Genomic DNA, 14,486 nt, shown 5'->3' on the forward strand with positions numbered 1-14,486 from the left:
AGTGATTTGGGAAGCTTGAATCAGGTGATAGGTTCCCTGTATGTAGGGCTGAGATGCAATACTACACATAGCCTGTAAACTGGAGTGGCACTGATTTTAGTAGAAAGCAGTCATATCTTCCTATTCCAGAATAACCCCTTGAATGGGACTATATTGCAAACACAGCTGTGCTTCCTAATCACTCTGTAGATCTTGAATATCCTGAATGCTTTTTATGGATCCCCTTACTGTGATTTCATCAGTATACTAACTTATTCTCTGTGTCCTCCTAGGGGTGGGATGCAATCGAATGGGTCATTCAGAATTCTAAGAGCACAGTAAGCTAACAGTGTCTGCCTCCTCTGCTCTACTACTAAGGGTAAGTATACAAGTCTCCTGTACCTTTTACCTGTGTGACCTGTGAACGTACACCTGGAAATGAAGCATGAATAATACCTATGATGGTGACTAGAGAGGTAAAACAGGACACTGTCAGGTCAGCGTGTCTTCTCCATGTGACAATAGAGGTTTTAAGTGACAATTAAAATCCCCAATAATAGGATTTATAATTATCTGTACGTACTAGGTAGAAGGATGCAGAACTGCTGCTGGACACTCCTGTCATTTGGCTTGAATTCGCCAGTGGAAAAAAAATGTTCATCTGCACTGCCTCAATAATAACATTGGTCCGAGTGCTGTGTGCTGTCCTTCTGTTTTCTGGATGGCACTCAGACCGAAAATACGATCATGTGAACGAGCCCTTAGATTAAGTTCCCACAATTAGATTTTGACACTGCATATTTTCACTGCAGCATTCCCAGCGCCCTAAAATTCCAGTAAAGTGGCTAAAATTTATACATATTTCATGCCAACTGTGCTTTTTTATTTTTACACAGCGTAATGTGACCTGCGGAGCAATTTTGAAACCTGCAACATGTCAGTTTCACTTGTGGATGCGCTGAGTTTTGCGCAGTTTTTCCCCATAGGATTGCACCAGATCCGGAAAATCCATATGTAAAAACATATCTGTCTTTTTAGTACGTTTCCGCATGTAGTAGTCTGCATATGACTGCATCAATAAAGTTTTGGCACAGCCACATACAAGGAAGAATCAAAAGCAAAGCAGCTTTATTTAAAACATGACACAGCAACAAGAAACAAAAATTGCAGAGTAAAAAAACACGATAAAAATGCATGTAAGAAACGCACTCAAAAATGAAATGAAAAATTGCAAGTAAGGCTTCTTTTACACTTACCGGGTTTTTTGCGGCCCGTTATTGTGGGCCTTTTTTGCGGGCCGTATTGCCGCTATTTTCACGGTCTGCCGCAATAACGGACTGCAAAAAACTTGTGGTTCGCCATTTTTCAGGTTTCCAATACTATGGAAATAGTATTGGAAAAAAAAAACGGTGTTCCGCAAAACCGGAAGTGACGGTGCACCGCAAAAACAAATTTGCGGCCCCATTGATTTTCAATGGGGAGCGGTGTCCGTAAGCCGTGAAAAAGATCGAGCAGGCTCGATCTTTTTCACGGCCGCAAATACGGCCCTCATGGGCATACGGCACACGACGCACCGTGGAATTTTTGCTGGCCGATTTTGCGGCCCCGTAGAAATCTATTGGGGCCACAAAAACACGGTAAATGTAAAAGAAGCCTAACCTAATAGGTGCAGGAATGTTGCAGGAATTCCGCAACATCAAAAACGCTCTAAATTATCATTGTGGAATTATAGCCTTAAAGGGTTTGTCCATGATTAGGCAAAAGAGTTGCTTTATTTTCTCAGGAACAGTGCCACCTTTGTCAGTGGACTGTGTTTGGTATTGCACCCTAAGATGAAGTGAATCGGACTTGGCTTTATAACTCAACATGAGCAGGGATGCCATTATTTCTGGGGAATAAAAAACCCAGCATGACTTATTAATGGGAATCTGTCAACAGATTTTTGCCATGTAATCTGAAAACACCATGTTGTAGGGAAATAGAGCCCAATTCCAGTGATTTATCATTTACTTGTCTGTGTTTTGCTGTTTCAATACAATCAGTGTTTTATCAGTAGATTATCACTGCAGGACAAGTTGCGCTTGTGCCTCCTAGTCCAATCACACCTACAGCACTGATTGCCAGATGATCTGTCAGTGTACACTGTACTTATAAACTACCAATCAGGGGTGTGGGCGGCGTTATACAAAAATGTGATTCTATCACAACTGCTGCATCCAGAAGACTAAGTGATACATCACTGGAATCAAGGTCTCTGTCCCCACCTAATGCTGCTGTCAGATTAAATAACAAACAGCTACTAACAGATTGCTTTTAAGGTTCTCCAAACCTCCCGGGCTGCATGTCTGTGGTGGACTTAGGCAAAATAACAGTCTTCTGCCAACGACTGCATGTGTTTGGCCTCATTTATTCCAAAAAATATTAGTCCTATCATGTTAATGTATGAAGTGTGCATTTTTCTGTACCGTTAATAAAATAGAGACAACAAAGTGGAATAGAAAACCTTCAATTGACTGCCTCTGTCTTTCTCTTCTTCTTAGATTCAGGACCAGTCATTGACGCACTACTGACATTGCGAATGTAGCTTCCCAAACAGATGCAGTCCGCTGTATGCTCACCGTCATGGACCATCGACTCTCCCTCCATCAGAAATATCTTCTAATTCACATTTTGTATTAATAGTTTTTAAATGACCACTGGATGCAATAAACAAACATTACTTACACTTTCATATCTAAAATGTAGACATATTGCTTAGCTTGTGGTATTTTCTATCAGTCAGCTGTGAAGATCTCAATTGGCTGTGGCTACGATTGTGTGGCACCCAGGGAGTTCAGTTGCCACAATGGCCTTTCCTCCCTCCAGGGGGGAGTGATGTCATGCCAGGAAGCAAAGAAGGAATCTCCTTACCAGGTAGTTCCAGTATACAACACAGTTCCTGCTCCAGGCCAGCAAGGGGAGCTCTAAACCCAACTTCAGGGGAGCTGCTCTCTCTGGTCAGGAAGTTAGTAGAGAGAGTTAGAGCCTGAACAAGGTTGAGAGAGGACGTGTGGAGCGGAGCTGGGGATAGGAGCTACATCTGAGCTCACCCCAGGCTTGAGCGCCAGTGCACCGGAACCCGAGGCTGTGTGGGTACTAAAGCCCCAGCAGTAGAATCCAGAGGGCAGAAGATCGCAGACCCTCTGTTCCCAACTGATACTCGACGACACAGCAGCACGTGTGAGGCAGAGATGCCAGACAGGAGCGACCCATGAAGCAGGCTCCAGCTGCCTGTCATGCGAGTGGAGTTCTACCTAAGCATCAGACAGAAAGATCTCCAGCACAGGGGGAGATCTAGCGGCGGACGCAGCCCCTGCCCCCATAGTGCCACAAGATTCAGTGGCAGGCGCAGCTGCAGCCCCATAGTACAGCAGAATCCGGCGGCCGACACAGCCGCAGCCCCCAAGATCTGGCAACCACCGCTGCAGTCCCTATAATGCCACTATCAATGCCATATATACCAGGAGCGGCCTGGCTACTGCAGAATTCAGGGTAGTCACATACCCTGAGCGATTTCAAGGAGAGACTGTGTAGTTTGACGTGTACCCCCTTTCTGAAAGTCAAAAAGTAAGCATTCTCATTGGACAGTTAAATGGTGCGGCTCAAAGAGAAGTAAAGTTCTGACCGGACACTGATAAAGAAATTGTTAAGCAATTTCTGGCTAAGCTGAGGGGCAACTTTGACACCCGCACTGCAGCAGATTTAAAAATTAGGTTTTTATGGTGTTGACTAAATGGGTGACTAGAGGGACAGTTTTATAGGTCTGGTCATTATGGACGCAGTGATATAAAATGTTGTGGTGTAGTTACCACTGTGTCGGCTAGGGGGCGCTGTGTGGGTGTCCCAGGACGGGTGTACAGGCACATTCAGTGTGGTAACAGGAGCAGGGTCCTAAATGACCATTGTGGGTCTCAAGGTGGGTGGCCTTGGGATGCAGGCTCCAGGGTGTATTGATCAGCAGAGGTACTGCTGATCTTTCTGTTACACTGTGTCAGGGAAGCCTGTGTGTCTATACAACCTTTGGTGATGTCATAGCCATGTGATCCCCTTTGGGTGTGGTTACAGGGCTATGTAATTGAGGTGTTTGGCACATGAGAGAGTGGAGGGAGTCTGTGAGAGTGTGGACAGACTTCCCTGTGTCCAGGTGGGACACTACAGAGAGGGGCCTGTGTGCTAAGGAAGGAGAAGCCTTCCTGGGTCTGCGGCTGCAGATAGAGCGCTGCTCTGGACATTGCCCTGAGCTGGGTATATTAGTTGTATATGGGGAGGACTACACCTCCCAGCATGTGCTGAGACTCTCGGTCCGAGTCTGAAGCCACGGACGTTTATGTTCTTTTGTGCCTAAGCTAGAGGCTATTTTGGTGATAGGCTGATTTATGGTTTATGGAGCAAATAAACCTCATGAACTTTGGGAAGAACCTGCCTCATGATTGTCTCCCGCTGCACCTGAGCGAGTCGAATCCCTACAATTGGTGGAGAATGCGGGCAGCGACTCCCAGAAGCACGTGTGGCAGCGCTGGCGATTCTGAGCCAGGAGAGCAGACGGTCTGACAACCGTGAGTAATACTGACCGAGGTCAGAGAAAGTGACTGAATTAAAATTTGTGGGATACCTCTGGAGGAGAAGAGGCGTCCAGGAACCTGTGTGGCCGACACAGGTAACAGACAGGAGTCTGTGTTGCACTGACCAGGGTCAGTGAGAGACTGTGTTCCTGGAGGGGTCAGTGAGCAAGGTCCTGGAGGGTCAGTGTTGGGAGGTTCTGGGAGAGGAATCGGATCCCTGGAACACGTGCTATGACCTTGGACCTGGTGAGGCCGGTGTGTTGGGAGACCCTGGGAGGAGGGTCGGCTCCCTGAATAGCACCCGGTGTGCCCTGTGTGGTGGACGGTCTCAGGCGGAGACGGTACGTCCTGAGTGGCACACGAACAGGACGTGTTAGAGACTGTGCATGTGTTTTGTTTTTTTTTTCTTTTTTTTTTTTTCTTTTCCTCTGCAAAACCTGAAGGTGCTTGCTGTGGCTCAGTGGGGTCACGAAGGTCTCGCAGCACAGGGACCTGGTGTTTTCTTTAAGGGATCTGCCCTGGGAGCATTGGTAGCAGACGCTGTCTGTCTACACCATCCTGCTGCAGCTTTATGGCATGTGACTAAGCGGATACAGTAGTTGTGGCTTTACACAACTATTAAGGGTGAGTACCCTGTATCATTGCTTCATAACCCATTATACCTGCACTGGTAAGGCCCTATGGGCGCGCTTTTGTGGTTTTTATCTTTGAGGGTGACAAGCGGTTTCCGGTAACCCGGCGGGGTTAAGAAGGGGACAAGCGGCTTCTGGTGGATCGGCGGGTCCACGAAGATGGCGCAGCAGGAGCTGCAGTGACATCAGCAGCTGTGGGTGAACAGCAGCCGGAGGTGCCAGTGATCAGTGACAGCAGGAGCTGTGGTGGTGCCAGCAAAGACTTGTGTGGTATCGTGAGAGACAAACTGTACTGTGTGAACTGTGGCATAAGAAGTTCTGCAGAACGGACATGGGGAAATCCCAAAAGGGGGCGGTGACCCAAAAGGGAGTGGTAACCAAAAAAGGGGTGGAGTCCCAAAAGGGGGCGGTGACCCAAATTAGAGTGGTAACCCAAAAAGGGGTGGAGTCACAAAAGGGGGAGGTGACCCAAATTGGAGTGGTAACCCAAAAAGGGGTGGAAACCCAAAAGGGGGCAGTGACCCAAATTGGAGTGGTAACCCAAAAAGGGGTGGAGTCCCAAAAGGGGGCGGTGACCCAAATTGGAGTGGTAACCCAAAAAGGGGTGGAGTCCCAAAAGGGGGCGGTGACCCAGATTGGAGTGGCAACCCAAAGTGGGGTGGTGGTCCAGAAAGTGGCCAAGTGTGAAGTGACAGCACTGGGTGACTCAGTAGGTATGTCTGGAGTACCACAGTGTATGTGCAGGTCTTTTTCAGAATGTGGAATATCCTTTCCAGGTAGTAATGATGGGCCACAGATGTGTACAGTGATGCTGCACCGGGAAGGAGCCTTTGGTCGGCTGGACTCAGAGAGTCAGGTGACTCTGACAGGAACGCCTCTCGTTTTCTCTCTGACCGAGAAAAACGTCAGGGTTCGCTGTAAACACGGGGTCACGGTGAACTACGCAGTAGACACAGTAGTGTTTGAGGGGACCAAAGGTGGTGAGTGCCAAGGTAGAGGGATACCACGGGACTTAGTCTATGCCTGGGAGAGGGGCCGGGACTTTCTTTTGTTTGATGACATTTGGTCGGATGATGGAGATGCTTCGACTGTGGGGCCAGCGGACACTGAGACAGTGACGGCTCCTGACATGGACAGGTCAGAGGTAGAACTGACCAGAGGAAGAAGTACATCTGCCCAACTGACGGACCTGACGTCTCGTGATAAGACAGATGGTGGGCTGGGAGATGAGACTACTGGACTAGACACATTGGTGCTGGACGGTAACTGGAGGGTTCACTCGACTGGTGTGACTGACCCAGTGGTACCCTTTGATGATATAATTAAAGAGGTAGTGGTGAGACACGTGCTGGCCAAAAGAGAACAAGATCATGAGATACAGCTGATAAAGGAGACTGTAACAGAACATGTCGAACGGGAAAGAGTCCTAAGGCAAGCAGCTGAGCACAGAGTGGATGAGCTGGAGAAGGAAGTCTCTGAGCTCAGAGGTCACCTGTCAGCATGTAAAACCATGAACAAGACCCTGTTGGAAGATATGGAGGTGCTCAGAGAGGCCCAAGAGAAGCATCAACAGGAGATTCTCAGGAGAGAGGATCAGCGTCGCTACCTGGCAGAGGAGCGAGATAAAGTTCTGCAAGAACTCAGTGGAGTAGTAAAAGGTCTTCTGCAGAAGAAGTGGATGGGTGAAGACGTACAGCGGCCGTGCCCGACTGATAGCAAGGCAGAACTGCCAAAGCCCATCTTGGAAAAGGGTCCTGAAGACTGTACATCTCAGGAAGATGGTGAACCAAGAGCTGCACAAGACAGTCACCCGGTCTTGGCAGATACCTTGAGGGAAGTGTCCGTGGGGAACCCAGAGCCATCTGTCCAGGATGAGAGCAAGTCCATGACCTTCAAGTGCGTGATGGAGGTACCCGAAGACGTGCGAGAAGCGTGTGCCAGCGAAGGTGTGCATGAGACCTTTAAAAAGGCAGTAAAGGCCTATAGTGTGAGCTGGGCACCAGAAACAGACCAGTTGGTGATACTGGCAGAAACGGAAGACACAGAGAGAAGGGTGGCTGTCCTGAAGGAGATGCACCTACAATGTCTCCGCACGAAACAGATGCTCGTGGAGCGTAATAGGAAAGCCGCTCGACGTCTGGAGCTTGCAAGGGAAGCACAAAGTCGGCTGGGCTTTGTGGAAGACATAATTCCGGTACCCAGAAATCTGGTGGGGAAAGTCGTTGGCAGACTTGGAAAGGTGATGCAGGAGATGGTGAATCGATCCTGTGTGAAGAGAGTGAGGATCCCACCTGCTGGTGAAATCCAAGTCGTTATTGAAGATGACATGGTTCCTGTCATTGTGGTTGGTTCGGTGGAAAGCATTGGGAAGCTTCGCATGCTCCTGGAATATCGGGTAGCGTATCTGAAGGAGATTGAGCAGCTAAGACAGGATCGACTGCAGATGAATGAGCAGATAGAGAACGTCAGGTGGCATCCACCTCCAACCCAAGGTGTAAGGACCCGAAGGGATCCTCCAAGGAATGAAAGGACAGGTAGTCGAAGGCAAGAACGTCGAGAGTCCGCAAGTGGCCGTTCTAATCGTAGTAACATAGGCACGAGACCCGGTGGTGGACATAGTGACAGAGGGTCAGACTCAGACCAGCCAGTTGGCCCAGCGGGACGTGGGACTCATGACAGTGTGAACTGGGAGAGCCGGCCGGTGAGAGAAAGGTCGGGTGACGGAGCGCACTGCAAACAGGTGGAGACTAAAGAGTGTCTGATCACACTGACGGACGTTGACGGGAAGGCCAAAGCCCAAGGCCGAGATACTGACCGCTGGGGGCGGGGGAGGCCTAACGTGAATATGAGGCAGTTTGACTACCGAAACAGACGGAGATGGTCCTCTCGACTTGTAGGGCAAGGTGACATGGGTGCCAGGTCTCAAGATACCTGGGTGATGTCATGTGTTCAACCCCACAAGTTTGAACAGAGGGGGGAGGTATGTGGTGTAGTTACCACTGTGTCGGCTAGGGGGCGCTGTGTGGGTGTCCCAGGACGGGTGTACAGGCACATTCAGTGTGGTAACAGGAGCAGGGTCCTAAATGACCATTGTGGGTCTCAAGGTGGGTGGCCTTGGGATGCAGGCTCCAGGGTGTATTGATCAGCAGAGGTACTGCTGATCTTTCTGTTACACTGTGTCAGGGAAGCCTGTGTGTCTATACAACCTTTGGTGATGTCATAGCCATGTGATCCCCTTTGGGTGTGGTTACAGGGCTATGTAATTGAGGTGTTTGGCACATGAGAGAGTGGAGGGAGTCTGTGAGAGTGTGGACAGACTTCCCTGTGTCCAGGTGGGACACTACAGAGAGGGGCCTGTGTGCTAAGGAAGGAGAAGCCTTCCTGGGTCTGCGGCTGCAGATAGAGCGCTGCTCTGGACATTGCCCTGAGCTGGGTATATTAGTTGTATATGGGGAGGACTACACCTCCCAGCATGTGCTGAGACTCTCGGTCCGAGTCTGAAGCCACGGACGTTTATGTTCTTTTGTGCCTAAGCTAGAGGCTATTTTGGTGATAGGCTGATTTATGGTTTATGGAGCAAATAAACCTCATGAACTTTGGGAAGAACCTGCCTCATGATTGTCTCCCGCTGCACCTGAGCGAGTCGAATCCCTACAATGTGTACTTTTATTTTGTTTAGATTTTTTTTTTCATTCAAATATTTATTTAGATAGAATACTGTATATATTGACTATTATTTTTGATTTTTAAAAAAATATATTTTTACAGTTATTTAAAAAAAGGGGGTTTTTTTACTTTTTTTTTTTAGCTTTTTTACTTTGTCCCACTATGGGACAATCATTTTTTTGCAGGCTGATCGCTTCTATGGCATGCAGATGAAGCAGCATCTGCAAGCCTTAGAAGCTTTCAGCTCTGCACTGACAGAGAGACTTGCTGATCATGCACTGCGCATGATCAACAAGATTCCTAGCTCTGGTGACCCTTATGTCATCATGACGACATCGGGTCACCATGGCAATGATCAGGACCCCACGTCACACTGCGAGGGTCTCCGATCCAAAGGCAGAGGGGCTGTCAGCCCTCTGCAGGCTTCCAGAATGATGCGATCGTGTTCAATCGCAGCATATCGGGTGATAAAATGCCGGAAGTGGTCTGTGATTGCTACTGGCACCTAGTGCCGGGTGTCAGCTGTAAGAATCAGCTGACACCTGGTGGCGATTGCCCACGCATCCTCCATGAGTGAGGCCGATCGCCATGCCGTAATGATCCGTCCATGGTCAAATCGGCCAAGGTCACATGGACGGATCATTACGCCAGATGTCAGAAAGGAGTTAACAATAGTAAGAAACCACAGTACTCAGGAGACCTAAGTAAAAACACGAACACCTGATGTAGTATTATATATATATAATATATGTAATTATATATATATAATAAATAAAATTGCGTCAAAATGACCATAAAAGATATAGTATTAATTATACAGACTACCACCAGTGTTCAGTGAAGGTAGTGAAACCACTAAAATGAAGAAACAACAATCAAGGGACCAATTGACCAGGAAAAATCAAACAGGATATACTTGATAAATAATCTTTATTATATAGGTGGTAATATATATAAAAACACAATTTAAGAACAATGTGCACGTTTGGGGACAACTTACAAAATTGTAAGACAATAAAAAATAGACCCAATTGTATATACTATATTTGATGTATATTCCTCATAAAGTAGAAAAAAGTGAAAAACAGTAAAAAATTAATTATATAAAAAAAATTTGTGCAAAGAAAGAATCCACAATATATTGTGATCAAAAAGTGCATGTGCAAAAGCAACAAGAGAACCACAATAGTGTCTCAACAAATGGGAAATAAGCCAGTAATGAACTACACAAATGCTGCAATGTAAAGGGCAAGAGTGCATGTGCAAAAACAACCTTAGGATGTCACATTAATATCCCATACAGTGAAAAACCAATTAAATGGAGTCACAAATACTGCCATATAAAGTGCAGTGCAATGAAAGAGGAATAGAGTTAATGGGTCATATACCTTTAAGGGTCACCACGTCCCTTTTATGCGCACCCCGACGCATGTTTCGGAGCACTTCCTTCATCAGGGGATGGCTACACGATGGATTCGGGGGGGTTTTATATCATAGGTATAGTGATGGCGTTGATATCTGTGACCCGGGTGTAAGGCGGTGCGTGTGCGGTCAGGAGGACCCGGAAGTCCAAGCGCTGAACCACGTGACCGAAACACACAGAAACTAAGCCCGGCGTTGCCAAGGGCACGAGGACGCAGTAAGCCAGGACACAGAGCGTGCATGTGCACCACCAGGAGCACAGTATCCAGGGGAACAGAGCAGCCATAATAAAAAAAAAAAAGGGATTTTTTTTTACATTATAAATAGATTACAAAGAAAAAGAAAAAAGAGGGAGAAGAATAATAATTAAAAAAATGAATATAATAAATAAACATAAAAATACAAGAAGAGGAGAATACAAAATAAAATAAGTAAAAAATAATTAAATAATAAATATTCAAAAAATAAAATATAAAGATATGAAGGATATATACAAAAAATACAAAATAATAAATACAAATTACAAAGAATAATAAATAATAAGAATTGGATCATGAAAAATATATAAAAATATAATGAAAACAATGAAAATATAATAATACATATAATCTATTCCTTATAATATGGTGGAATATATATATAAATATATATATATATATATATATAAAAATAAGTGCAAAAAAAATATATATTTTCCAGTAATTATAAAATATGTATAAAATAGTGAGATTAAATACGCTAAGATATATAAGGTAAATATACAACTATGTAGGTATAAAGACATCTATGACAAAAACATGAGGGGCGTTCCAGCTGAATAAAATTTCTTGCTTTATTGAAAAAATTAAAATAGTACAGAGGCTTACTCCTCAAGAATGGATGGATTTGTTATGAGGCACTGGAATAACAGATATGAGTTTCGACCCTACATGGGTCTTGATCACAGCTGCAAAATACTGACATACTGCAAACCTTATACTTTATGCTAACCAATGAGAACTGCAATGTAGATCACATGAGCAAAGGTCCTGTGAGCAATACTACAATGCCTATGCTCCATAAAGACCAATGACGCTATCACATGTTCTAATAGAAAGGTCCTGTGTACGAAACTCCACATTTCTAGGTTTGCAAAATAATACCACATAAAAACAAATTGATAGACATATATTCAAATATTTAAAATATAGCAATAACCATCAATAATGATACATGATCTCTGTTCTCTTATTTAACCCATTTGGATATCTAGACCCCAGACAGAATATCCAAAAAGCCTCTCTTGTAAGAAGGCGTCTTTTTCCATCTCCACCACGCTTTGAATTTTTAACCCATTCAATTCCTGCAACTGACATCGCCTCCAAATCCCCATTATGCTGCATTAGAAAATGTCTGGACACCATAGAAATGTTGCGTGTATTACCACTATTTTTCTCTACATCCCTAATGTGCTCAAGGATGCGAGTTTTTAGTTTCCTTGTTGTGCAGCCTACATAGGATAAATTGCATATTTTATAGACCACATTTTCTGTATTACAATCAATAAATTGATTGATCTAATACCTCTGAATATTACCTGAGTCATTAAATGTTTTTGTTTTTTGCGCATATCTGCACATTTTGCATTTGTTAGAGCCACATTTATAAAAACCAGTGGTTTTTAGCCAATTTTCCGAAGATGCTACAGATGTAAAAAAAAACTAGGGGATACCATATCTCCAATAGTGGGAGCTCGTCTAGCAACAACATTAGTACCAGCATCTAATATTTTTGCTAATGTTTCTGTGGCGCCCCCAGGGGCATGGTCGCCACAGTGGCTTTGCCTTCCTCCAGGGGAGGGTAATGCCAGGCTTGGAAGCAGTGATGGGTCTCTCCAGCAGTTAATCTAATGCATGCAACACAGTTCCACTCCAGGCCAGCAGGGGGAACTCTGAACCAGGATGAAGGGGAGGGGGTGCTCCCTGAGGGCCAATAGGAAGGAGTGGTCAGTAGTGATGGGAAGTTCGGCTCTTCTTGGTGATCCGGCTCATTCGGCTCCGCTCACCATAAAGAGCCGGCTCTTTTGGCTCTTTTTTTAAATAGAAATCCGTTTTCCACAGTCATCGTTCTAGGTCTTTGCCTGTAAAGTGAGGGCCTCATTCTCCACCTGTATAAGGATCTAGTGATGCAGTGTAGACTGTTCTTCAGCATTTCTGTTTCCTCAGATTGTCAGCTCTTGTGATCAGGCCTCTGCTCCTAGCTCCGGTCTCTCCTGTACAGTGAGTCCTCATTATACCCCTGTATAAGGATCTTGTGACGCAGTGTAGACTGTTATTCAGCATTGCTGTTTCCTCAGATTGTCAGCTCTTGTGATCAGGCCCCTGCTCCTCGCTCCGGTCTCTCCTGTACAGTGAGGCCTTATTATACCCCTGTATAAGGATCTAGTGACGCAGTGTAGACTGTTATTCAGCATTGCTGTGACCTCAGATTGTCAGCTCTTGTGATCAGGCCCCTGCTCCTCGCTCCGGTTTCTCCTGTACAGTGAGGCCTTATTATACCCCTGTATAAGGATCTAGTGACGCAGTGTAGACTGTTATTCAGCATTGCTGTGACCTCAGATTGTCAGCTCTTGTGATCAGGCCCCTGCTCCTCGCTCCGGTCTCTCCTGTACAGTGAGGCCTTATTATACCCCTGTATAAGGATCTAGTGACGCAGTGTAGACTGTTATTCAGCATTGCTGTGACCTCAGATTGTCAGCTCTTGTGATCAGGCCCCTGCTCCTCGCTCCGGTTTCTCCTGTACAGTGAGGCCTTATTATACCCCTGTATAAGGATCTAGTGACGCAGTGTAGACTGTTATTCAGCATTGCTGTGACCTCAGATTGTCAGCTCTTGTGATCAGGCACCTGCTCCTCGCTCCGGTTTCTCCTGTACAGTGAGGCCTTATTATACCCCTGTATAAGGATCTAGTGACGCAGTGTAGACTGTTATTCAGCATTGCTGTGTCCTCAGATTGTCAGCTCTTGTGATCAGGCCCCTGCTCCTCGCTCCGGTCTCTCCTGTACAGTGAGACCACATTATACCCCTGTATAAGGATCTAGTGACGCAGTGTAGACTGTTATTCAGCATTGCTGTTTCCTCAGATTGTCAGCTCTTGTGATTAGGCCCCCGCTCCTCGCTCCGGTCTCTCCTGTACAGTGAGACCACATTATACCCCTGTATAAGGATCTAGTGACGCAGTGTAGACTGTTATTCAGCATTACTGTGTCCTCAGATTGTCAGCTCTTGTGATCAGGCCTCTGCTCCTCGCTCCGGTCTCTCCTGTACAGTGAGGCCTCGATATAACCCTGTATAAGGATCTAGTGAAGCAGTGTAGACTGTTATTCAGCATTGCTGTCTCCTCAGATTGTCAGCTCTTGTGATCAGGTCTCTGCTCCTCGCTCCGTGCTCTCCTGTACAGTGAGGCCTCATTATACCCCTGTATAAGGATCTAGTGACGCAGTGTAGACTGTTATTCAGCATTGCTGTGTCCTCAGATTGTCAGCTCTTGTGATCAGGCCCCTGCTCCTCGCTCCGGTCTCTCCTGTACAGTGAGGCCTCGTTATACCCCTGTATAAGGATCTAGTGACGCAGTGTAGACTGTTATTCAGCATTGCTGTTTCCTCAGATTGTAAGCTCTTGTGATCAGGCCCCTGCTCCTCGCTCCGGTCTCTCATGTACAGTGAGGCCTCATTATACCCCTGTATAAGGATCTAGTGATGCAGTGTAGACTGTTATTCAACATTGCTGTGTCCTCAGTTTGTCAGCTCTTGTGATCAGGCCTCTGCTCCTCGCTCCGGTCTCTCCTGTACAGTGAGGCCTCATTATACCCCTATATAAGGATCTAGTGACGCAGTGTAGACTGTTATTGTAAAATAATGCGTATTCTTATAAAATACTCAGGACTAGTTACCAGATGCGATATGACAATGCAAATGTTCTTATAAAAATATTGTAGTGGTTTATTTGGATTCTTCCATCAAAGAAAAGATTATTACAGAAAAACATAAAAATAGGAGAAAGAGAGATTGTCCATTAGTTCATAGCTAAGCTTGTAACCTTCTTTCCTGGAACTCTGAAAAGACATGTGTCCTGTAGTGCGTAGCTTCTCTGGATGTGAATTGGATTAACATACCAGCTGTTCAGTTATGTCCGTGCAGAGATGACAT

At 45.8% G+C, this 14,486-nt stretch overlaps 1 protein-coding gene across 4 annotated transcripts in view; it reads left to right on the forward strand.

Annotated features, from left to right (window-relative positions):
- PRELID3A (PRELI domain containing 3A) overlaps positions 1 to 2,719 on the forward strand; it is a 110,354-nt gene extending 107,635 nt beyond the window's left edge. For all 4 annotated transcript variants that reach the window (XM_073551004.1, XM_073551002.1, XM_073551003.1 and 1 more), the window contains 2 exons: positions 273 to 358; positions 2,520 to 2,719. In XM_073551004.1, coding sequence (XP_073407105.1) covers positions 273 to 326 — 54 coding nt within the window. In that variant the 3' untranslated portion in view covers positions 327 to 358; positions 2,520 to 2,719. The remainder of the gene's footprint in view (positions 1 to 272; positions 359 to 2,519) is intronic.
- Positions 2,720 to 14,486: the final 11,767 nt, after the last annotated feature.

Source organism: Dendrobates tinctorius, unplaced genomic scaffold, assembly GCF_039654945.1.
Source record: "Dendrobates tinctorius isolate UK_male_01 unplaced genomic scaffold, ASM3965494v1 ptg000171l, whole genome shotgun sequence".
Lineage (NCBI taxonomy): Eukaryota > Metazoa > Chordata > Amphibia > Anura > Dendrobatidae > Dendrobates > Dendrobates tinctorius.